General features: G+C 37.8%; 1 protein-coding gene across 14 annotated transcripts in view; it reads right to left on the reverse strand.

Annotated features, from left to right (window-relative positions):
* Nucleotides 1–25,077, reverse strand: part of SETD5 (SET domain containing 5) — an 84,648-nt gene that overhangs the window by 9,655 nt on the left and 49,916 nt on the right. For 8 of the 14 annotated variants that reach the window (XM_055342855.1, XM_055342854.1, XM_055342856.1 and 5 more), the window contains 11 exons: nucleotides 24,805–24,953; nucleotides 24,296–24,413; nucleotides 23,430–23,539; nucleotides 22,265–22,517; nucleotides 21,848–21,928; nucleotides 20,431–20,688; nucleotides 19,488–19,808; nucleotides 18,844–19,086; nucleotides 13,494–13,623; nucleotides 3,812–4,056; nucleotides 735–791 (listed from right to left, as the gene is read on the reverse strand). In XM_055342855.1, the coding sequence (XP_055198830.1) occupies nucleotides 735–791; nucleotides 3,812–4,056; nucleotides 13,494–13,623; nucleotides 18,844–19,086; nucleotides 19,488–19,808; nucleotides 20,431–20,688; nucleotides 21,848–21,928; nucleotides 22,265–22,517; nucleotides 23,430–23,539; nucleotides 24,296–24,413; nucleotides 24,805–24,953 (1,965 nt within the window). The remainder of the gene's footprint in view (nucleotides 1–734; nucleotides 792–3,811; nucleotides 4,057–13,493; nucleotides 13,624–18,843; nucleotides 19,087–19,487; nucleotides 19,809–20,430; nucleotides 20,689–21,847; nucleotides 21,929–22,264; nucleotides 22,518–23,429; nucleotides 23,540–24,295; nucleotides 24,414–24,804; nucleotides 24,954–25,077) is intronic. The other 6 variants (XM_055342863.1, XM_055342861.1, XM_055342860.1 and 3 more) reach the window with 3 other exon arrangements.

The raw sequence follows: 25,077 nt of genomic DNA on the forward strand, positions 1-25,077 counted from the left end.
CTAAATTTAACATCTCTACAGCAGTAGAGTGCCTGAGAAAAACACTCAATGGGATATTCTAAGAGATACCACTTGTATGCAATCACATTTCCACTACTACAAAAGGAAGGCCTGTTTCACAGAAGCCATGGGCTTAGTTTCCTTGTATACCCAGTAAGGAACTATAAGAAAACGTAGAAAATGGAGAGGCAGGACTCTCCCTTTCAAAACAAGCTGCTCAGTCTATCAACCAAAGCCCAAACATCCAGTTAAAGAAAAGCTGTCAGATTATCCCTGGAACAAAACATAAATCACTGCCTAACTTTTCTGCTATAAACTGCTCCTTCATCAGCCCAAGATAATAAATATCAAAAGGTAGCTCTTACCAACTTTTGATTTCAACTTTCCTTATTTAACAAACACACCTTATTTGTTGTTTTCTTTACCAAGGTTCCTGCCACATCTTCAGCTTGCTTTTTTAAACTTGACTTCTAGACTCTATTCTTTAGAAGAACTCTTCAGCCACCCCCGCCCCCAAACAACAAACCCGACCCCCCACACACCCCTTCATTTTCCTCCATCTACATTGAAAGTACTGAGTGATCACAGTCACACATGGGAAGATTCATTCAACTTACAGCGACTGGTCGTTCCTCAGCCTACTGCCCCGCTCACTCGGACCCCCCAGCCCTCCCACACACTCATGCACACTCACTCTCAGCCTCCAAGTGTGATTGAGATGGTGTGATAACTACCTCGGGTGACAGGGACTCGGGCCTATTCGCAGGGGAACTCTCAGGGGAGGATATGTTCTAGAGGAGGGAAAAGCATCTTGTTATTCATCTATCCGAAGTCAAGAAGCAAAACAAAACAAACAAAAAAATAAAGTAAAGGCAAGCATAGATGGTTAGCCACAACTTTGTGGTGGGGGCAGGGGGTGGGAAAAGAATGCACAGGGGAAATGTTTAACTGCAGAATTCATCTCAATGGACAGAACGACTGGTTAAAAATGCTTCCTGGTGTCCTTGAAAGCATTTAGGGATAAACTGATTATAATGTTTCATGCTATAAGTAAACATCTTAAGCAGGTAACAGAAAAAGTTTAGATCCGTTAAACTGTACACTATAATTTCATATGAAATTTTGTTCTACAGTTGATGACAGTTGAGCAGTCTATAGTATTTATTACTGATGGGCATCCTATCACTTATTCCTCCCTAGGGGAACCTTTTTCCTTTATCCCCTACCTCCTTCTGAAAATCCCATTTCTTCATTCTCCTGTGTGGTTTGGGCTTGCCACCATTGTCCAGGGAAAGTGCTGAGGCTGACAGGGCTAAGGAGATGGCTAGCATCTCCTGAATTACAGTTATAGGAGACAGAATGCAATCCACCTCATAGGCTAGATGGTTTATGGCATAATCTAATTAGATCTGAACACTCCTACCTACCAGTGTTCTCTGATGTTAAAAATCTCTTGTACTTCTGGGAACAGAGGAGAGGGAAAAACCAGAGGGGTACAATTCAAGTCCCTGCATCTTAAACAGGCTTCCCCTTAGAGCTTTCACCTGAGGTAGCTCTCTCATATCAAATAGGAACTCTGATGGAAGATCTGAATGGTAAGAAGTAGACAGAATGATGGCAGTAGTTGTGACAAGGATTCAGAGAACCAGGGATAAGGGAAGGGAGGGGTTCCTAATGTTGGAGACTCTGGACAACTCTAATGTGGGTGGCAGACCCATTCCATGGGAGGCAAAATGAAGCTCTTAATTTTATTTAGTAGGCTGGGTAGTGTGTGAGATGGACACTGGGCACAGAAGAGAAGGGAAGGGTTATTCTGGTGGAAAGGAGGGGCTAATTAAGTTTGCCTTCCTAGAGTTGCTTTTACTCCCTTTCCTTGATCTTCTTCCTCCTCACAATCTTGTTTCTCCTCTACTACATGTCTCCTCAACTCCTTCCCTTAGCACTGGAGACATTTTTCACTAGGGTGATTTTTATTTTTCCTTTCAAAAATATTCTTCCCCAACCAAACTCATCTTTACCTGTGAGACCTTTTTGGTATTTTTCTGTGTCACAACAGTGTTGGATGGAAATAAGGCTTTCTATACTAGAATACAGTAAAGAGCATGATGGTTAAAATGGTGATAAGGATGGCCAGGATGGTGAACTGTGTTTTAATGACAAGAAAGGCTAATTTTCCTTAGTCAAATCACAAGATTGAAACTGTGAAAATAGGCATTAGACTTTCTGAAGGGATAGGTTATTTAATATACTCTAATATTTTCTTTCATTCCCAGTATTCTAACATTATGCTTAGACTATGCATCACTAAACTGTTCTTTGACTTGTAAAAATAAATAGATAAAAGCATCTTACTCTTATACAATGTTTCGACTATCCAAATACTATATGGGATTAGGAAATGCACCGAGGGCTAAATTTAACTGTCCTGGAAGGTGACATAATTTCTAATTTCTGTAGTTACACCTTTTTAATTATAATAAAACCTGCAACGATAAAGTATGAAATCCAGTGCCTAAATTTGCTGCCCTCCAGGGTGAATATCCTCTTATAAAATTTTAATATTAAACTCTATTTGCTAACTGAAAAATCAAGGCAATTAAATCAAGTAAAGTTAGTAAGGCCTGAATCAGCTGCTTTACTGTATGGCTAAGAAGAAAGCCACAGGGAATTTAGTAAAAAGTAACTTCTCTATAAATCAAATATAACCAGGAAGGCTCCCCTGCCTCCCTACAATCCGCTTGCCAAAGAGGTTGGCTCCCAAAGTAATTAATACAGCCTATCTAGTTCAGGTAGAGAACATAACTGCTTTCTGCTTTCAAGATTGCAAGCTACCTCCTTCTCAGTTAGCCATTCAAGAGTCTGGGTATTTTAAATCCCTATGCTCTCATAATGGCTGAATAGGTAGAAAGGCATTGGTTAAAGCATTCACCTTTATCAAAGAACACATCTGGAGAAGTTACAAGCTAGGGGCAGAGGTGAGGGTTTAGTGATTAGAACAATTATTTTTAAGGAGGAAGAGACTGGCTTTAATGAAGTTCAAATTAAAGCAACATGTAATAGATTGAATTTTTTTTTTATACACAAGGATTCTGTTCAGTAAACCTGCTGTCATCCACACGTGAACACAAGAATGTGATTCAGAATTAACTGTTCAGTTAAGATATACATTTCTAACTTAAACCAGAGAGTGAGTATAATAAATCTGTCTTTTTACAAATACATGTTGTTAGCCTCTTTCTACTTTTCATTCCTAACACAGTGTAACAAGAAGGGAAAGTAACTTGGAGTAGGGAAAAAAAAACTCATTTGCCACAAATCATAACCCAAAGCTTTCTAGATCTCTGTTCACTGAGGTCACAACAAGAATACAAAACAACAGGGAAAAATAACTCACTCATTTAAAGGCCTAAAAAGAAAGACAGACAATCAGAATAACCTGAGCTCTCAGGCTAGTATCATTAGTGGTTACTAGGCAGCTAGAGACCTATTTTAACCAAGGTATATAGTAAAGACAAAGATGGAGATGGAGCATGCTTATTACTACAGTTACAGACACTGATGGGTTGCATGCAAAAACAGATGAATGTCATCCATGGTAGAACTATTCCTTTTTGGGGAAGTATGGGGGCTTTGGGGGAAGATGAGAGGCTACCAGGTAACAGGTCACACTGACCCTGAGGTTTCCCATCCTCTTGCTGACACTAGCAGGAACATGGTCAAGAAATATTTGGAATGACATTATACTTGAAATGAGGAAGGGCAAATGATAATTTTAATATTCAGCACTCCCCAACAACCAAACCCAAGTTACCTCAAACTGCAGAGGAGTATTGCAGCGACTAGCAGTAGTAAGAGACGTGATTGGTGAGAACATGAGGCTGTATCCATTTCGACACTCCTCTTCTGAGTGAGATGGGCCAGATGTGGTCAGTAGGGGGCTCTTTGAGCCTGGATTGGGAGGGGGTGGTGTGACTGGAGAAAGAGGCCTCAGTAACTTGGTGACATTCTGCTCCATCAAATATCGAGACTTCCATTTCTTTAATGGGCTCAATAGATCTGTGAAATACAAAGCTTGGATGAGAGATTGAAACCACAGCTTAAAGGGAAGCTCTGTAGTAAAGCTATTAATCTCTAGCCCACAATGGTTAATTCCTCTTCTGCTTCATTCCATTGTTATCTCCTACAATCAAACCAAAAGCCCAAAGAACTCTTTAATTGTCACACTTAAAGTAATTCTCAAAATTCTCTATCTCCCAGAGAATCACCAGATGAATCTGACACTTCTATTGACTGATCCCTGGAATGAATTTAATTTCTTCCAGGGGAAAATATAAACTTAATTTTTATATTGAGTTTCCAAAAAATCTCAGTTCTCTGTCACCTTGTTAAAATCACCCTCTACTTAATTGCCATGTCATCAGCTCAGGTTTCTAGAATGTTAACTCCATATATTCCTTTTACATATTTTTACCATTTTTTGGCAGCTCTTTCTATAACGTTCTGCTTTAGTAGAAAAGAGTTACACATGATTACTTGACCTATATTTAGCCCCTAGTCTTAGAGTGCTTCAAAGTAGGAAATGATTTTCACAAAAATTTCTCCCAACCGTTTTCAAAAATGAGGCTAGTACTCTTTTTCTGATTGGAATATCCTACACTTCTTATACTTCTTGGGTCCACTTAAAAAGGAAATTACTACCCTATATATTTTAATGACCACTCAGGTCAAAGCACCTATCTTACTTTCTCAGAGGAAAAGTCTACTTTTATTCATTTACAGTTAAAAGATATTTATTTACTTAATACCTGCTATATGGAAACTACTGAAGTAGGTATGTGAAAGGAGAAGGTCACCATATATTCTATTTAAGGGGATTTACAAATTCGTGAGGATGAGAAAACATGTAAAACATGTTTAAGAACCTCAACAGAGGTGATCGTATGGTTCTGTGTTAATAAAATAAAAATTATGCTTTGCAATTCTTGATCTAATGGTCCTGTATTTGAGCCCCACACTAGGTGTAGAGATTACTTAAAAATAAAATCTTAAAATCAATCAATCAATCAATCAATCAATCAATCAATCAATCTTAGGGATGCGTGGGTGGCTCAGTGGTTAAGAATCTGCCTTTGGCTCAGGGCATGATCCTGGAGTCCTGGGATGAAGTCCCACATTTGGCTCCCTGCATGGAGCCTGCTTCTCCCTCTGCCTGTGTCTCTGCCTCTCTCAGTGTCTCTTATGAATAAATAAATGAAATCTTTTTTTTTTTTAATAAATGAAATCTTAAAAAAAAAATCTTAAAAAAAAATTATGCTTTTAAGTGCGTATTAGATACCAGGCACTATTCTATGCGCTTTACGTAAATTATTATATTTCATTTAAACAACTCTAAAAATCCAGTTTAAAGATGAGGAATCTTGGGGATCCCTGGGTGGCGCAGCGGTTTGGCGCCTGCCTTTGGCCCAGGGCGCGATTCTGGAGACCCCGGATCGAATCCCACATCGGGCTCCCGGTGCATGGAGCCTGCTTCTCCCTCTGCCTATGTCTCTGCCTCTCTCTCTCTCTCTCTGTGTGACTATCATAAAATAAATAAAAATTTAAAAAAAAAAAAATGAGGAATCTGGGGCACCTGGGTGGGTCAACTGGTTAAGCCTCTGCCGTCAGCTCAGTCATGAGCTTTAAAAAAGGGGGGGGGATCCCTGGGTGGCTCAGCGGTTTAGCACCTGCCTTTGGCCTAGGGCGCGATCCTGGAGTCCCAGGATTGAGTCCCACGTCGGGCTCCTGGCATGTTTCCCCCTCCTCCTGTGTCTCTGCCTCTCTCTCTCTCTGACTCTGTCTATCATGAATAAATAAATAAATAAATCTTTATTAAAAAAAAAAAAAAGAGGAACTGATATGCAAAGATAAAGACTAGGTAATTTAGTTTTATTTATATTCTTTTATTTTTTAAAAGATTTTATTTATTTATTCATGAGAGACAGAGAAAGGCAGAAACACAGGCAGAGGGAGAAGCAGGTTCCCTAAGGGGAGCCTGATATGGGACTTGATCCCAAGACCCCAGAATCAGGCCCTGAGCCAAAGGCAGACGCTAAACCACTGAGCCACCCAGCCAGGTGGCCCTCTTTTATTATTTTTTAAAAAAATATTTTACTTATTTATTTGAGGAAGAGAGTGAGCATAAGAGACAGGATGGCAGCAGGGGTAGAGGGAGGAGCGGACTCTCTGCTGAACAGAGAGGACAATGACATGAGGCATAATCCCAGGACCCTGAGATCATGACCTGAGCCAAAGGCAGCCACTTAAACATTGAGCCACCCAGGGGCCCCCCCTTCATTTACATTCTCAATCACTATGTTAAGATATATCCCCTAGGCTTAGTGGAAGGAGTGGCATTTATCCCAGGCCATTCAAGGACATTTTGGACAGAAGATCAGGCTCAGAGCTATGCTTCAGGATGATTACTATGGCAGCAATGGTTAGAATGACAATGGGAGACTATTTCGAATTAGTGGAGTAGTTACTAGAGTTATGATGCACGGAACTAGACTAACAGATATGGAAGTGAGAGAGGGAAGAATAAATGTAAAAAATACTGGACGTGTTTTTTTTTTTCTGATGTGTAAGAAGTTTTTATTTTCCTAGATTGGAATTATATTTATATTCTTGTGTTCCAGAAATTAACTTTTCTTTCTTACTGTTTTCCTTTGAAAGGTGTCTAGATATAAAAAACAAATGTGATTCATGACATGTTTATTACATTTTTTAGTGTACTTTGAGAGTCACACTGTAAATCTTTTAAAAAACTGCTGTAGGGGGCAGACTGGGTGGCTCAGCGGTTTAGTGTTGCCTTCAGCCCAGGACGTGATCCTGGAGACCTGGGATCTGATCCTGGAGACCTGGGATCAAGTCCCACCTCAGGCTCCCTGCAGGGAGCCTGCTTCTCCCTCTGCCTGTGTCTTTGCCTCTCTCTGTGTCGCTCATGAATAAATAAATAAAATCTTAAAAAAAAAAAAACAAAACTGCTATAGGGATGCCTGGGTGGCTCAGAGGCTGAGCGTCTGCCTTTGGTCCAGGGCGTGATTCCTGGAGTCCTGGGATTGAGTCCCACATCGGGATTGAGTCCCACAACAGGTTCCTTGTAGGGAGCCTGCTTCTCCCTCTGCTTGTGTCTCTGCCTCTCTGTCTCTCTGTGTCTCTCATGAATGAATACATAAAATCTTTAAAAAAAACTACTATATTGCCAGGTCCAACGCTAAATACTAAAGGGAATTTGGCTAAATAATGAAGCTCACTACAGAAAAGATAGAAAGTACACATGAACTCCCTACTTCCAACTCATAGGTCATTCATATAAAACATATTTATTGAGTTATTATGGTATCCTATTCAACAAAACAGATCTGACATCTGCCCTGATGGAAGTTTATGGGCCAGTGGTCATTTGCCTTTTTTCTATCAATAACACCATATTTACAATTTTTTTCCAGTCTTGTATCGTTTTTCATCTTTACTCAAATTCACAAAATTACACAAACACCCACATATTTAAATAAACACATAATTTGAAACCAAACCTACAAATTAATGCACTGCCAATACCCTCGTGCATTTTCATCTATACCTTTTTCTTAACGTGGTCTTATTGACTCTTGTCTAAGTAACAGAGCTCCATAACCTACCATTTTCACTCAGAAACAAACATGTGGTAAAAATCTTCCCATATCAACGAACAGAAATCTACAATTCAGTTTTCATGGCTGTAGGCCATTCATAGCATCAAAATTAACCCTTAAGTGCATGCAAATTCTTGTTATTGTAAGTATGCCTCAGTGACCAATAACCTTGTCCTTACATATTTCTATACTGTTTAGTTTTGAGGACAAAATGGCTAGATGTAGGATATTTTTTTTTAAAGATTTTATTTATTAATGAGAGGCAGAGAGAGAGAGAGAGAGAGAGAGAGAGAGAGAGGGGCAGAGACACAGGTAGAGGGAGAAGCAGGCTCCATGCAGGGAGCCCAATGTGGGACTCGATCCCGGGTCTCCAGGATCAGGCCCTGGGCTGAAGGCTTATGCTGAACCACTGAGCCACCCGGGCTGCTCGATGCAGGATTGTTAAATCAAAAGCATGTGGGCTCAACAGCTTTATATTTATTCTTGTGTGAACTGTCTGCTCATGTCCTTTAGCTTGCTTTCTATGGGGGTGCTGATCTTCTTCTTCATTTTTTTTCTTTTTTTAAAGATTAGAGAGCAGGAACGCAAGTGGGGGAGAAGTACAGGGAGAGAATCTCAAGCAGATTCCACATTGAGTGCAGCCCAGCTGGGCTGATGTGAGGTCCCCAAGCAGGGCTCAAACTCACAACCCATGAGATCATGACCTGAGGTGAAACAGAGTTGGATACTGAACTAACTGAGCCACCCTATGTGTTATTTTTAACATGGAAGAAAATATTTATATATTTTTTACGCAGCCACCAGTGTTTTAATTAACTCACTTGGCTTTTCTAGGTAGATAAAGAATATTATTTATATACAATGATAATACATACATCCTCTTTACCTGTACTTTTATCTCATAGATTTTTTTTTGTAATCACATTGGCTAATAATTCTAGATACTGTTAAATAATGTAATAGTGGGATAATCTGACAACTCCTTTTTAAAATTTATTATTTTTAAAAATTGAAGTATAATTTGGTATATTTACTTTTGCTATATTTAATAATGCATTTTAAGATTTAATGTAAGTAAATTTTAAAAAAATATTTTATTTATTTACTCATAAGACACAGAGAGAGAGGCAGAGACACAGGCAGAGAAAGAGAAGCAGGCTCCCTGCAGGGAGCCAGATGTGGGACTTGATCCAGGACTCCAGGATCACACTCCGGGCTGAAGGCAGGTGCCCAATCACTGAGCCACCCAGGTGTCTAATATAATTTTCACAATGAAGCATAACTGGCAATCATTTTTCAGATAGATGTAAAAAAAAAAAATCACAAGTGGGGCGCCTGCATGGCTCAGTGGGTTAAGCATTCAACTTTTGGTCTCCACTCAGGTCATGATCTTAGGGTCATGGGCTCAAGCCTTGCATAGGGCTCCACACGCAGCAGAGAGTCTGTTTAAGGTTCTCTCTCCTCCCTCTGCTTGTGCTTTCTCTCTTTCTCTAAATAAAATCTTTTAAAAAATCATAGGCATCTTATTAGATTTATCATTAAATTCATACACCCCATTTGGCCTGCTAATAAATTAATTATGTGAAATACTAAGCCATCCTTATATTCCTACTAGAAATTTCAGTTAGTCATAATATACTTTTCTTTTGATGTTCTTACAGAGTCAAGATTCAGATCAGTGAAATCTAATTTAAAAGTAGTAAGATGCTGTTTTTGGAGGGTTAGTTTGATAAAATGAATAAAGAGTGAAATTTTTAATAATACTGTGTGTGTAGTATATGCTACATGCATATACTATATACGTATACTACAAATATACATACATGTATGTATACAGTATTATGCAATGTGTACCAAAAGTATGTGCAGTACGTAGAAAATACACAAATTTTACCACTCCTTTACTGCCTGAAATCCAGCTTTTTATTCTCTATATTTTCAGTTATCAATTAATAATTCTATAACTAGTACTTTATACAAAACTTTTTAGTCTACATTTATTTCTGTAGAACAGATACCTAACCTAATAGAACAACTATTACGTTAAGTAGTATTTTTTTCAAGTTTATTTAAGTCATCTCTAATCCCAATGTGGGGCTGGACCTCTTGACACTGAGATCAAGAGTCACATGTTCTACTGAGCCAGCCACGCAATGTGGAGTATTACCATTTTTAATGCATATATTAAACCTTGCCAAATAGTACTCTCTAGTCATTTTTACTGCAAATCCTTTCTCTCAATAGACTTGTCCTTTATTAACTCAGAGGAAATATAGTCACAGAAACTTTATTCAAGCTTGTTTTATACAAAAAATACGTGAATGTGTCTAGAACTTGCTTTGGCAAGGATCTAATTCTTTTCAATGCCCCAAGTAGTAAAAAATTCCAGAATAATTTAGCAAATATTTTATTCACTTAAGACCTGTTTCTGGCTATTCTATTTCATGCACACATTCAGGTACCAGTAAAGGACTAATTTAATAACTAGCTTCCAGCTTCATATTAAAAACTAGTTTTGTTTTGTTTTTTTGAGAAAGAGAGCTAGCAAGTGAATGGGAATCTTAAGCAGGCTCCAAGGCCAACATGGAGCCCTAGGCAAGGTTTGATCTTACCACCCTGAGATCATGACCTGAGATAAAATTAAGAGTCTGGACACTTACTCGACTGGGCTACCCAGGTGCTCCTAGAAACTAGTTTTGTACCTCTAGGGAAGGCACCTCTTTGTCTTTTTATTTTATTTAGATAAACTTTATTTAATCAAATTTTAAAACAAGCTGGTTTTCACCCCATGGGGGGTGGGATAATGGCATTAGGAGGGAGGTACAGAGCTGTGGGAAGATTGGAGGGAGGAGATATTAATTATAATTTCCATTAAGGAATATAGCCTTTATATTCACTTCCTCAAGTCTTTAAATATATTTCTCAGCAATGGTTTACTGCACATTTCCCACTATGGTTATTCCTAAGCAGTTATTTAGTTTTGTTAAGTTTGGGAATGAAAAAATTTTCTTCATTCATTTTCTTAGTACATAAATGCTATTTATTAATCTTTGCATATGTACCTTCTATCCAGTGGTTTTACTGAACTCTTACCAAGTTTTTCAGCTGATTAGACTTTTCTTATTAGTCTAAATCCATACCATTTACAAACAATGAACATTATGCCCTCTTCTTCAAGTGTGATTTTTTATTTATTTTATTTATTTTATTATTTTATTTTTTATTTCTATATAACTTTAGATTTTAGGAACTTATAATCTTTAATGTATCCTAGTATCTGACTAATTTCTGTAAATATTTCATAAATGCTTGACAAAAAGTATATTTTATGTAGAATAATGTTAGTAATAATTCTTATTGTGGGTTCAATAACACACTAAGCACACTAAGCACTTCACATACATTAACGTTACTAAACTCATGTAAGCTCTATAAAGCAGGTAATACTATTTCCATTTTACCAAGGAGGCTCAGAGATGCTTAGTAACTTGCCCAACATCATGTACCTAGTAAAGGGTAGGGTCTTCTTTTTTCTTAATATTTATTTATTTATTTATTTATTTATTTATTTATTTATTTATTTATTTATCTATCTATCTATTTATCTATCTATTTATCTATCTATCTATCTATTTATTTATTTATTTATTTATTTATTTATTTATTTATTTATTCACAAGAGACACACAGAGAGAAACAGAGGAAGAGACACAGGTGGAGGGAGAAGCAGGCTCCATGCAGGGAGCCCGACATGGGACTCGATCCTGGGTCTTCGGGACCATGCCCTGGGCTGAAGGCAGTACTAAACCACTGAGCCACCTGGGCTGCCCAGGGTAGGGTCTTCAAATTCAGGTCAGTTGGATTCTTTCTACTCTACCAATCCACTTCCCTTTCTTTTTTTTTTTCTCCTCCAGAGCCAGGGGAGAGTAGTGGTGGTGGTGACGGTGGTGGTGGTAGAAGCAGAGGGGAAGAGAGAGAGAAAGAGAATCTTAAGCAGGTTCCACATCCAGCACAGAGCCTGACATGGGGCTTCGTTCCACAGCCCTGAGATTGTGACCTGAGCTGAAATCAAAAGTCAGGCACTTAACCAAATGAGCCACCAGGCACCCCCACTTCCCTTTCTTAACACCTCCTTAGTCTTTTTGAAAAAATAAAAGATAAAAAAAAAAACATTAACTAAACTGACAAAAAAATTAATCCCTCCAGGATTTACACTAACTTGCAGCAATATTCTAGCTCATTTATATGACTACTACACTTAGCTTTAATTAAATATTTTCCTTTTGATTATGTTGTTCCTTAAGGGCAAGGTGTGTCCTTTGAATGTTTCTCACTGCTAGAGATGAGAGCAAAAATTCAAGAAAGGGTGATGACTAACAGTCCTAATTCCATTCCAACAGGGGCATGTAGTAACAAAGACACTTTGCCTAGGAATCTTTGCTAGTCAGGACACAAACTGCTGTACAATCTCCTTTTCCCAACCTCAAATATAGACACTCAAATGTGTATATGTGTGTCTACAAGAGAGAAGATTTAAGTTATACTCTCACTATATTGTAAATGCTGCCAATAAATTGGTAACATTGATGGAAATCTGGTAACAGCATTTCTTTGTATTAATCTAGTTTGAGTAAATTTCCCTAATGTTTGATGCAGAAGAAAAGTAAAATATTTTTAAGAACACAGTATCATTTATCTTCCGTATGTTCTACACTGGGGTTTTATTATCCTGGGGATATACATGGGAAAACCTAGAATATAATCCAATCTAGAGATAGAAGAATTAACGAAACTAATAATTTGAAAAAAACCCTATTTTTAGTAGCTTACTTTTTTCACATATAATATTATACAGAATTTTAACAAAAAGCAGATGTTACTAGTATAAATCTATTTAAGTGAATATTTACTCAGCAAGTCAACGAATAGAAACAGTAGTTTTTATGAAAATATGAACTATTATGTCACGTTAGATGTAATCTTACATGACCTTTAGCATCTAATTTATTTTTTATTACATAATATTCACAAAATTGGTTTAGAGATAAACTTATGAGAATCACAGAGAACTTTTCAATTAAGCTGAAATTGGCAGGAAAAACTTTGGTAAAAAGACTGTCACCAAAATAAGTTAGCATCACAAGTTTATGCACCAGTGCTCTCAATTGCAATTCAACTAAAATTATCCTGTAAAAGTTACTGTGAAAACCAATGGACCAGATGAATTTTTAGAACCTTCTAATTTAAAAACTCACGAGGACTTTATATTGGATTCAAAGCCATGTTTTCTAGAAAATTTTACACTAATTGTGCAAGACTTTTTGAAAACAAGAACATCCCAAGGATTTCTCATTTACTTCATTCACCGCTGCCCCTTCAACTAAGCCCCACCCAGCTAAATCATATGTAATTTTTATTGTTCCTTCAACAGAGCCCCGTATCTTTCTTGTTTATTCCCCCCGCTTTTTTTTAAGATTTTATTTATTCATTCATAGAGACACACACACACAGAGAGAGAGAGAGAGAGAGAGAGAGAGAGAGAGGCAGAGACACAGGCAGAGGGAGAAGCAGGCTCCATGCAGGGAACTTGACGTGGGACTCTATCTGTACACTATCTAGTTCTTTCTTTGTCAGTGTGGGAAAACTGTTCCCTGACTTGAGATCTCTCTCTTCCTCTGTAAAGACAGATGTAAAGTATCTATTTAGATAATAATGTTCTTTTTGGGGGGTGTCAGACTGTTCAAGTACTCAAACTGAATTTTTTTATGTGGACCGGAAATAATCACTGTTTACAGATTCAGGAAGATTTGAGATACGTACCTGCATTATCTTTGCAGATATTAGAAGAGTTACTATTCTCATTACTTTGGTATAGGTGCTGAGTTCTAGTCTCTTGGGGTACAGATGATGTTTGAGTCATCCCTTCTTCCAAGGCTTGCTTTATCCAGCGCTACAACGGTAAAAGAACCAGGGAATTATCAATAATCATTTAAAACTATTTAGTAAAGTCATTTTAAAATACATTAATCAGATCATTACATATCAACTGGTGAGAGATGCACTGCAACACACTCATTCAGTTCCACAGTCAAGTATTTTTTTTGTCTTGCGTTTCAGCATATTAGAATATTGCCCCATCAATTCCTTCTACGGGGCAAAATTGAGAAAATCTGGATTATACATAATGAGATCCCATCCAAAAATTGAAATCAATAAAAAAAAGAATACTATTCAACTTTTCATATTGCTTAGAATGGGGTAAAGGGAAAGAGATTAAGGAATCTTAGCTTTCATTTGAGAGAGAGACTCTGATCATATAGGATAAAACTAGTACATAAAATAAGTGCCTAAAAGGAAGATAAAAGATCTCTTAAGAGCCATCTGCCCTGTGCTGGAGACATTGGAGGAGGTAATAGAAAAGATTCACAGGAAGACTCTGGATGAGAATAAACAGCTCTTCAGTACAGGAACAAGATACTTCCAAAAGGTCTACTCTCAGATGGAATAACCTATGAGTTTTTTCTCCCTATTAAATACTTTGGTTAAATTGGGTGAGAATAATGCAAATCACCCGAATAAATGAACTTCTGCAGAAATCAAAAAGGGGAAAAAGTCAGAAAGAACTCTCTAATTAGTCACATTTTTTGTAATGAATTCTAGAATCTAAAATGATGAGATATAAATTTAAGTCAGAAAGCGAGCCTGCAAAGATGAATAAGATTATTCATCCTGAGGAACAGAGAAAATTTCTTACCTGTAATTGTGTTCTCTTAAGATACACAGTTGTAGGTTGCTCACCACTCTGTGGCTCTCCTGCCCTGACATAAGACAGATCGAATTTTGATAAACATCAATTTCTAAATCAGACCCTCCCCCAAATAGGAAGAGCAAAGGTGACTATAATTTTACACCTTTAGAGAACAAGTATTACAGGTAAGTAAATATTCTCTTCACCAAAGAGAGCAAATAGATTTACCCTCTTAGAAACTCAGGAAAAAATGTGAGGAAAATTTCACCAAGAAAAAGTTTAGATCATGTAAATAAATGGCTTTGTGGTCTACCAAATGAAACCAAATATAAAAGTGTAAACACGATGCAGTAAGAATGAATAAACGTATAAAAGAGATCTCAATAGTTGGTTGAATTGTATCAACATTTTATGATATGACTAGGTCTCTGAAAAGCCAAACAAGACCAAGAATGAACTCACTTATACATAGAATACTGACATCAAGATGAACTGTCAGAACCACAGTACCTTTCAACGTAAAAGAGACCTTAGAAGTCACCTTGTCCAAAGCACTCATTGTATATAGGTGGGGAAAATTAGGACCAGGAGGACAAAATGAGTGAAAAATCCTGTTACAGATACCTTTAATACAAGTTTTTCTTTTCAGAGCAGATGATAGAACTCACTTGGGGTCACACTGTGCTTTCCTCCAAGATAAGATAATTTCTTAAATTTCCAGTGTCAAGTAGATGCACCCATAAAAGAATTTACATCCTGGATCTGATGACTACAAAAAAGGAAAATAAAACCAGGACAGGGGCATCCTAAGGAGTAAGTTGCTGGTATGGTTAGCTGTAAGGTTAAACAAAGCAAATATGATCAAACCCATTCCTCCTGACCTTTCTGTATGTCTATGCAATATTTTAGAGCGGATAAAAAAAGAACTTGAACGTTTGTTTGTAACTAACAAGTTCCATAATAACAAATTAATTTTGGATACCCTTAGCACCTCAGTTCTAGCCATAGTTACTAGTTCAAAAGAACACTTCTTCCTTCTCCAAAACTCTTAGAAGAGTTTCTTAGAAGCTCAGAGATATGTGAGAGAAATGTTTTGATGAGTCTCATTACTATGGGGAAGGAGCAAGGAAGTAATTTGAGTTTTGGAGTCCAAAGATCTGGACTGAAACTGAGCTGTGCCTCTTATTAGCTGCCTACCTCGCGGTAACCCATCTGGGTGTTTCTGGATCTATAAATCAAGGCCAATAACCCAACCTCACAAGGTTATTGTCATGAAGGCTAAATGAGAATGCCTGTGAAGAAAGTTTGTAGTATATTAGTAGGCACACATATTCAGTGAGGACCTGTTCAAATGAATTTCAATGCTATGTATGGAGATACATAGATTATATAACCACTCCCTCCACCCCAGTATATATAATAGTATACTAATGCAAAGCAAAGTGTTTCATTTTCAGTAAGGATGGTTTTCTAAGAAATCTAGAACACCAAATCCCCCACACCCCATGTGTATTATACCTACAAAGTGTAAGTTTAGAGAAGATTCAGAGAGAACAAGGAAGGACACTACTAAAAGGCTTACTGGTTACTCATGAAATCAATGCTTTCATTTTAAAATAAGTGAAGACCGATATAAGATATGCTTGCACTTTTTAAGAACCATGATTCAATATAATTTAGAAACTCCAGGAACATCAAAAATGTTCTGTAAAACATTCTTTAAGAATCTGGATGCAAATATACAACATAGAACTTAACATGATTTTTAATTTGTGAGATTTTTAATCCTTTAATCAGTTAAGAAACAGTATGCCTATCAGCAATACACACTGTTCAGAGGGTGGTTTTTCTCATCTAACTTACACTCAGTTCTCTGAGAAGTTTTTAGAACACTATTACAATTTTGTTGAATAATGCAGATCTTCTTTGGTCCTACACTAGGATCTAAGTGTCTATTCTAACCAATTTAAAAATAACTCTTTTCTATTTCTATCTAGAATAAAGCAAGAGTTCAATTCCTAGATAAAAGACCTAATTTCATTAATTTTGCACTATAAAAAGTAAAATTCTTATTTTGAAATATAATTTGGATATGAACAGCAAATATAAAAGCTGACTTAATTCAGATCTAAACTTAAAAAAATTTAAGACCCAATTTAAGTAAGATAATTCTGCTAGATAATTAGTATACATAGCCTGACCTCTTCCCAAAGACTCATATGACATACATAGATAAAAGTGCCTGAGCAGAGCATGCAGAAAACAAGACTAAGGATGGTCAGACACATTTGGAGAATATAACACGGGATTTTTATCGGTTGCCAATGGAGATACAGAGATGAGCTATAGATACAAGTCCTAACCCATGCAGGTAAAAGGAGTTCTGAGAAATGGATTTTTCTATCGGATTCAAAATCATATTCCTACATGTTTTTGGTTTTTACAGGACTCTGCTAGTTGGAAAATCCAGATATAGGAAGATTATAACCTAGCATCAGGATGATTAAGGCAGCATTTCAAGGGGCTAGTCCATACCACCTACACTTCAGACTTTATTATTTATCTGTACTAAATTGTCTAACCCCAAAGGACCAAAATAAGGAGACCCTACTGTCTGACTTGATAAGATGGTTCAATAGTTAACATCCTTAGAAGTCTAGTATTATGTCCAGCCAAAGACAGGAAAAAAAGGGAAAAAGCTTCTCTCATATATTTATATATTAAGTCATCACCTGACTTGCTCCTCCAAACTAAAGACCGTACCTGTACATTTTCTAATTGTTCAAGAGCACTCTAAAAATGTAGTTAAGATTTTGAGCTGTTACTCTTGAGGGACTGAGCTAAATGTAATAGGAAGATTAGTTTTGGATGCTGTATCAGAGTTAACACAATTCTCCAATTACTACAGAATAAGGTTAATCATAATGCTCCTAAAAATGCAACAACTTTTTTTTTTTTTCCTTCTCAGATGATCTGAGATCCAAGATAAGTGATTTACTGTAAAAATTTATCCCCAGAGAACCAACCCTCCTTTATCACTTAGGTAAATTTCTAGTCTTATTTTTTTCTTAAGAAAGATGTCATTGTTTTTATTCTTGACACCTGGAAGTTATTCATGTGATTGTGTTATACTCAAAGCCTCTCTTTTGGCAAAGATCTCATGGTCAAATTTCTCCTTAGGGGTTACTCTACTTGGGAATTTCCCCCAAATAAACCATTAAGTGACTCAAATACTTAGGTAAGATGTGCAATCAGGAAGACTTTCTTCAGTGTATACTACCCATTCAGTGGTAGTGCCCTTCCTTTGTGCATAGAACCCTGCTGCCCTCCTCCCCTCCATATCCCACACCACTTTATCTCATCTTTCATGCCCCCCCACCCCCAAGAAATAATTTCTGCTCTTTGGGGAAAGAGAAAAGCTTTAAGTTTGGAGGAGTCAGGGAAGACCTGCCTGGAGTTGGAGACTTCATCACATCAAATAATCTATATGCAGCATCCTCATGTACGTGATGCCAGTGGAGGAGGGCAATGGCAGACACTGAGGAAGGCAGCCTGAATCCAGATCTGAGGATAAGAGAAAAGGATGTTCCAGGGAACAGACTCTACCTCAAAGGAAGACCATATGAAAGGGTGTCCTAAACTTCTAGAAACACAAAAATGACATTATAGGTCTGAGGGAAGTGATCTATTCCCAAGAGACACGTTTGGAAAATATTCAGGGCTTCTGGGAATTCAGAAAGAGCATTCCAAAAACAACCATCAAACACTACTGCCACTAGATCCAAAACAGTATGTAACTAGAGAAACAGTGGGGGGAGGGGGATAGAGAGGGAAAAAGAGAGAGAGAGAGAGAGAGAGAGAGAGAGAGAGAGAGAGAGAGAACTTTATAGTAGGTTCTGTATTTACTAGGGAATAAACAATCCAACTTGTTATTTGATCAAGGAACAGGAAATATGTCAATTATAATAGGACTTTTCCTCTATTCTCATTCAAATGATAATAGTAATTAAATTCATTCAAATCACAATTTGATCATTTTTTACTTATGCGATATAGTGCTCTAGAGTACCTGGGGCCCAAACTCACACAGTAATCACAAATGGACATATTAGCCAATACCACAAGAGCACATGCAAAGCATCCCTCCCTACCCAGTCATCAACTGCTGTGTGCTCTCAACTCAGTAACTTCAAGGGCTCTTGGAAAAGACAACAGTGAATTCTCACAAAGTGAGCACCAAAAATGCAGCATATATCCCACTTTAATCCTACTGACTCTTGATGCATCACTATTCATGGCTGAAGAACTCGTTATAAATTCAGATGGGCAGAGAAAGGCTGTCTAGAAAATGTTAGATATATCACAATTATAGGCATCCTAGGTTAAAAAAACAAAAACAACCCCACATAAACATAGACATACCTTTTTACAGGAGCTGAAGGTGCCATCAGGCAGAAGGGGCCTTCGACGTCTCTCAGGGATAAAGGGTGAGCCAAAGCGAATGTAGTGTTTGGGGGTGGTGCAAATTAATGGGGAATGGATAAGACCGGGTAACATGTTCAGGGTAGTTGCCAGTACAGTTGGGTCCGTGGTGATACGTAAAGGGCACTCAACAGGGCATTCTTGCTTCTCTGCTTTGTCATTCAACCATTCTGTAACTAGATACTAAGGTAGAAAAAAGATCGTTAGTTGGTGCTGGATGTTAAAGCCAGAGGCAGCAGTGTAGCTCACAAAGACAAACCTTAGCTAGAAACTAGGACAAGGGTAGACACAGCAGCTGCAGAGAGTAAACTGGGCATTCAGAATGCAAGGATATCTTCCTTCACCCTCTCCATAATCATTAAGGGAGGAACTATTCCAGCTATCAGCAGTTTAAGCTCAAACAGTTAAGGAAACAAAAGAAAGGTAGTAGGATGGTTTCAGCTTGCTGCCTCAAAGCTTTTTATCTACAACTTTTCAATCTAATAATACTTAGGTGATTTGTTTTTTTTTCTGGAGATTACAGGTCCTCTCACCATACTAAGCCCTTGCCAGACTAGACTCATGAAGATGTATTTATGACTTACCTTTTTGGTTTTGGGGTATTTAGGTGCAGCGCGGTTGACATGGGATCCAGTAACTGATAACACAGTTGGGTCAGACCCCATTAATTGCCTGTTTTCTCCTGAACTGTCTATATTTCCAGCTTCAGTAGGAGTTACAGAGCTATTATTTCCTCCCTCTTCCAAGGCAGCTTGTGACAGTTCTGCCTGTTGTGCAATGGCCTGCTTCTGACGCTTTAGTCTTTGGGCTGAACTGGTCCGGTACCGAGAAATTCGACTCTTCGGTCGGGGCCTAGAAGGCTTCGCTGGAGGTGGCTTGGGGACTGGTTTTTCTGCAGCAATATCCTGTAACAGCACAGTGGAATGCTTACCAGAAATTTCTTATCAGCAAACATTCTATCCAGTCTCCTACTCACTTTGAGCATTCTGAATATTTAGTATTTAGAAATACTAATCTCAAATGTAATCCTTAAAAAAATTTACACAAATCAGCCAAAGAGCCTGTAAGTAGATGCCTATATAGGTTCAAAGTCAGCTGAAGGTAGCTACCTAATTTTAAGGTTCTTAAGCAGGGAAGGTAATTCTTTGCTTTGTTCCTTTCCCAGGTACTGAGGTTGTGCTTAAAGCTTAGAATTCATGGTCAAGGTAGGGAAAGAAAAGAGGAATTGATACCAAGAATCCTATGAAAGGTCAGGCGCCTGACTGTGCTACATAGAAGAGCCAAAAGAGAAAGGAAATGATTTTTATGAACTCACCACAAACAGTAAGAAGTTACATTCTAGTCTGAAAGTGTCTAGTCATTCAAATTCTGTCTCCCTGAATCCCACATATCAGCTGATGAAAATGGCCTTATTTATTGCAATATAAGGTGAAGCTGAAAATGCAGATTTTTACTATTTCAAAAGACAGATAACTGTCATTAGTAAAAGGAAGGATGTCTGAGGCCTGAAGTCTTCCCATCTCTTACCCCCGCTTGAGAAGACCTCCGGGTGTTTACACCAACACTCTGTGGAGTGCTTGGGATGGCCATGTTTGAAGCAGGGTTGCTAACTTCAGATTCAGGGGCTTCAGTTTTTGCCTCTTCTCCCACGGGGGCCTCTGAGGTGGTGGTAGTAATCTCTATGTCAGAGCTGCTTTGTTCCAATGGCTGATCCCGCCGCTTCTTTCTTTTCTCTAAGTTTTCAAAAGCATGCATGATGGCTTCAACCTTTCTATCTTCCCGGGTCTAGAAAGAAACAGCATTAGCATAGAAGGAAGCCTCAATAAGAGGTGGGGATATTTTTTCAGAAATGTTATTAACGGAAATTCATAGACATTTAAAGACATTTGCTGGTAAAATGACACACATCTTAGAAAACAGAAGAAAGAACTAAAAATAAAACATTGTTTTTCAAAAAAGATTTATTTTTTTGAGAGAGTGAGTATGCATGTGCTCGCGCAAGCTTGGAGGACCAGAGGGAGAGGAGAGAATCCCAAGCAGACTTTCTACGGAGTGCAGAGCCCAATGAGGGCTCAATCTCTGGATCCTGAGGCCATGACATGAGCCAAAACCAAGAGTCAGATGCTTAACTGATTGAGCCCAGGTGCCCCTAAACATTTTTTTTTTTTTTTAATGTTGCAGAGTTGTAGAAAAAGGAAAGGTCAATCTAAACTTATCAAAATGGGGATCCCTGGGTGGCGCAGCGGTTTAGCGCCTGCCTTCGGCCCAGGGCGCGATCCTGGAGACCCGGGATCGAATCCCACGTCGGGCTCCCGGTGCATGGAGCCTGCTTCTCCCTCTGCCTGTGTCTCTGCCTCTCTCTCTCTCTCTCTCTCTCTGTGTGTGACTATCATAAATAAATAAAAATTAAAAAAAAATAAACTTATCAAAATGGCCAGTTACTTTGAAACTTTAAAATAAAAGAAAAACAGCCATCAAAACCTATTTTTCTCTTGACTTTCAGAATTCAAAAATAACAAAGTAGATTTTCTTTTGCTTCTCAAGACTAGAATTAAATATGGCTGGCTTCAGGGAAAGAGCTGAATTTTTGAATCCCTGTGATCAAAAGATTTATTTTTACATCAAAACTCAATACAATTCTGGAACAAGAAGCCCCAACATGAATGTGTTCTGTTCTAATCAGGCAGTCCTTTGGAAACTAGACTGTTAGTAAGAAATCTCTTAAGACCATCATTAGATGATAGTCACTAGCCTACTGTGTGTGTGAGAGAGATATAAAAATAAATAAATCATAATGAAATCTCCTTTATAAAAAAAAAACCCAAACCATCATGTGCAGATGATAGTATACTATCTTGTTAAAGAATGAGATGATACAAAGAATACAAGGGGTTCACAAGCCGTAATAAGTAGCAGGAATGAAAGGATGTTAGAAGGTACCTACCCTTCTGCTATGAGCTGGGTTCTCCTGGTCATCTGCAACCTCTTCTTTCTCTTCTTCTTTTTCCTCTGGATTGTCTATTTCCTTTAGAACAGAGGTGATATTCAGCTGTACTCTTAAGCTCTAAGAATAAACAATCTTTGGCAGCTAAAACTCTCTAGAAACAATTTCTAATGCTTTATGGTGTTATTCATGAGACTACATGGTAAATACACATGATAAGTACCACACTCTGAACTGAAATGTGGAAAGCAGCTGAAAGGATGTTCTCGATTATTGCCACACCCACCTTGACATGAAGGTCTTTAGATATTGTTGTAAACTCCCTACATAGAACAACATGTGGCAACCAGGGATCCTCTTTATTTGCAGAGAATCAATACCACAGCAACATTCTCTGACCAGGGGAAGATTACCTACCTCATGGTCACTGGACACAGTTGCTTTCTCAGGAACTTGTTCTGGTTGCTGATTGTTATCCTCTTCTGGAGCCTCATTCTGCTGCTCCATCTCTAACTCTTTCCGTCGAGCTTTTCTACGTCTTGTCTCTGCTCCGATGGTGGGTAAGCTTGGAGGAGGTGGGAGTGGTGGTTCTGCGGCATTGGGATTCCTTTTCTGTATAGGGCAATTCCGGTTCCCCTTGTGACATGCACAGTCCACTTTATAATTACTGCTCCAAAGAAACAACCGAAAGTGCCTGTCTCAGTACCCTTGCAAAATTAGTCATACAGTCCATTGATTCTCTTGGAGAAATAGTAATTTCCCCTTGTATTATCTTTAAATAAGTTAAATAGACACATTAGAGTCCTATGAATACTTTTCAATATCCAGTGTTTTGCCATGTAACCCTAATTCTTTCCCTACATATGGTCAGTGGAAAAGAAAGAAAATTTCACTAAGTTCTGTTCTCCTGAATGTCTTTATGCTACTTAGTGGGCAGTGAATCAATAATAGAGGCAGAAAAGGCAATACTTCCCTTGCATCTACTTTTACCATGTCCTCATTTTTTATCTAGTGATTCCCTACTTATTCCTAGTAACTTTTCTTCTTATACCTGTCCTAAACATCATTTACCATATGATCTTTCTGGCCTAAAAGGACCAAGGGAGAAAAAAGCATCTATTTTACAAAATCCATCACATATTTATCTATGACTTGCCATCTCTATTTTTCTGCCTTGTCACATTCAGATAGATTACATGGTTCGAATGGATGGGGCAAATTTAAAAACTTTCATTCTATATGGACCCTGGAACAAGTGCTGTGTGCATAACAACAGATGCTACTGCAATTTCTAGGAGTGTTTCATACCTACCATTTTTACTATTCTTGCTATAAAGATATAAAAACAAAACAACTCTGGTTAGGAGACTGGTGAGCAATGACATATTATGTGTATGTATCTCTAGAAAAAAACTGCCCCAACTCTGTCTTTCCCTACACAATTTCTAAACAAAAACTACATTATTTATGAAAAGATTAGGTTTAGAAAAAGGGGAAATGACAAGGAACAAAAGTAGAGCAACAAAAAAGCTCAATATGTAAGACAAAGCCATTCACGTATGAAAGGTTTTGTAGGTCTTACCAGTTACTGTACTCATAATCAAACGCTATGGTGACCTCAGCATCCTTGGTGATGGCAGACACTGCATAGATACATAGGTGAATCATCCCATCTGCAATCATGTGTCGCACCTGTGTGAACATGGCTTATGGTTGATGACTTACCATAAAGACCAGGAACTCTCCATAAGACAGAAAAATCCCTTTGCCAAATTAGTTTCTCTTCACTTAAGAGTTACAGGAGTCTATTATGTAACTCCATCATTTGACATGAAACTATCACACAGTAATTATTTGAAAATTTATAATACTTCTTGAAATAAATGGAGAAACCTTGAGATGCTAGAAATTGGGATAAGATCTCTGCTCTGCTCTACATCTTAAAGCTGTTTTCCGTTGCATCAGAGAATTAAAATTCCTTAGCCTGTCAGAGAAAGCTCTGGGGATTTTCTTGCAGCATTTGATGTAGCTGCACTGATTATGCACTGAGTAATGAATTCTAGAAATGTCTAGAATTTCTCTTACAATACTATCATCTAAAATCTAAAAAAAGTGCACCAAACAGCTTAGTTTGTGCCTAATGGACATCTTCTATCATATAGTAATTTCTTTAATATAACCTAAATGACTTCTTATCCAGTCTAGCTCTCTCTCTAGCAAATGCAAAATTTGTTTTTTCCCATTTCTTCCTTCTGAAAGAAAATCCATTCCTTGCTCTCATCGTGTCAGAATAAAAGCACTGTTATTTTTTTTTGTCTCTTATGATAAAAGATTATAATCATTATCTACAGACCTTGAATTAATCTGGGTGAAGTTTTCAGACTGCCTCTTCAGTAGACTTGTCCTTTGGTGGTTCCATTCAAAGAGAAGTTGCTACAGAAATCTTACCTCTGCATTTGGTGTACACGATCTTCTGATGAACCGAGCATCATTACCGAAAGTACGTGCATCCACACACATCTCTACACCATTGAATTTTGAGTAGAAGAGCACAAAGGGGTATGGTCTAAGGGATATAATTGAAATTCCTGTAATTCTCAACACAAATAAAAGGGCCACCCCATGACTTCACCTCAAATATGAAGCATATGCTGACAGAAGAAGCAGCAGTCCTTTGCAATGCCTAAACTTGACAAACATCACATGTTTGTCTGCTTCTTATTAAAGAACAAGCACAAAGCAAGGAATGCTTGGCTTGGAAAGGAGTCATTACCACTTTATATATTAAATAATTTGCAGATTTATTTATACTTTTCTACAAATAGCAGACAGGTGTGAGCTTATCTGAGCTCTAATCTTTTCCTCAAGAGCATCCTATCAACAAGGATCTTTTTAAAAGCCATACTGCTCTGCCAGGCCCACTTTAGCCCTCACTGCTCAGTGAATGATGTTCTTACTTTTTGAAGAAATGCCCATTGACCTCAAATTGCTGTCGCAACATGACTTTCCCTCGATACTCTATTATAAGAGTGTCCAGAGCCAAGTCTCTTGCAGCTCTAAGGATCTTCCGGTGTTTTTGAACACGAGTGACTCTTCCCAACTGTAGCTGCATAAAACCAGAGGATTAACATTAGACAATAGCAACAGCAGCACAGCAAACACCTAAAGTATTTCCTGAGGAAAAGGCACCAATATTTTTAGATTTTATTTGTATGCTATTTAGCTCAAAA

The sequence above is a fragment of the Nyctereutes procyonoides genome, unplaced genomic scaffold (genome assembly GCF_905146905.1).
Source record: "Nyctereutes procyonoides isolate TBG_1078 unplaced genomic scaffold, NYPRO_anot_genome, whole genome shotgun sequence".
Taxonomy (NCBI): domain Eukaryota; kingdom Metazoa; phylum Chordata; class Mammalia; order Carnivora; family Canidae; genus Nyctereutes; species Nyctereutes procyonoides.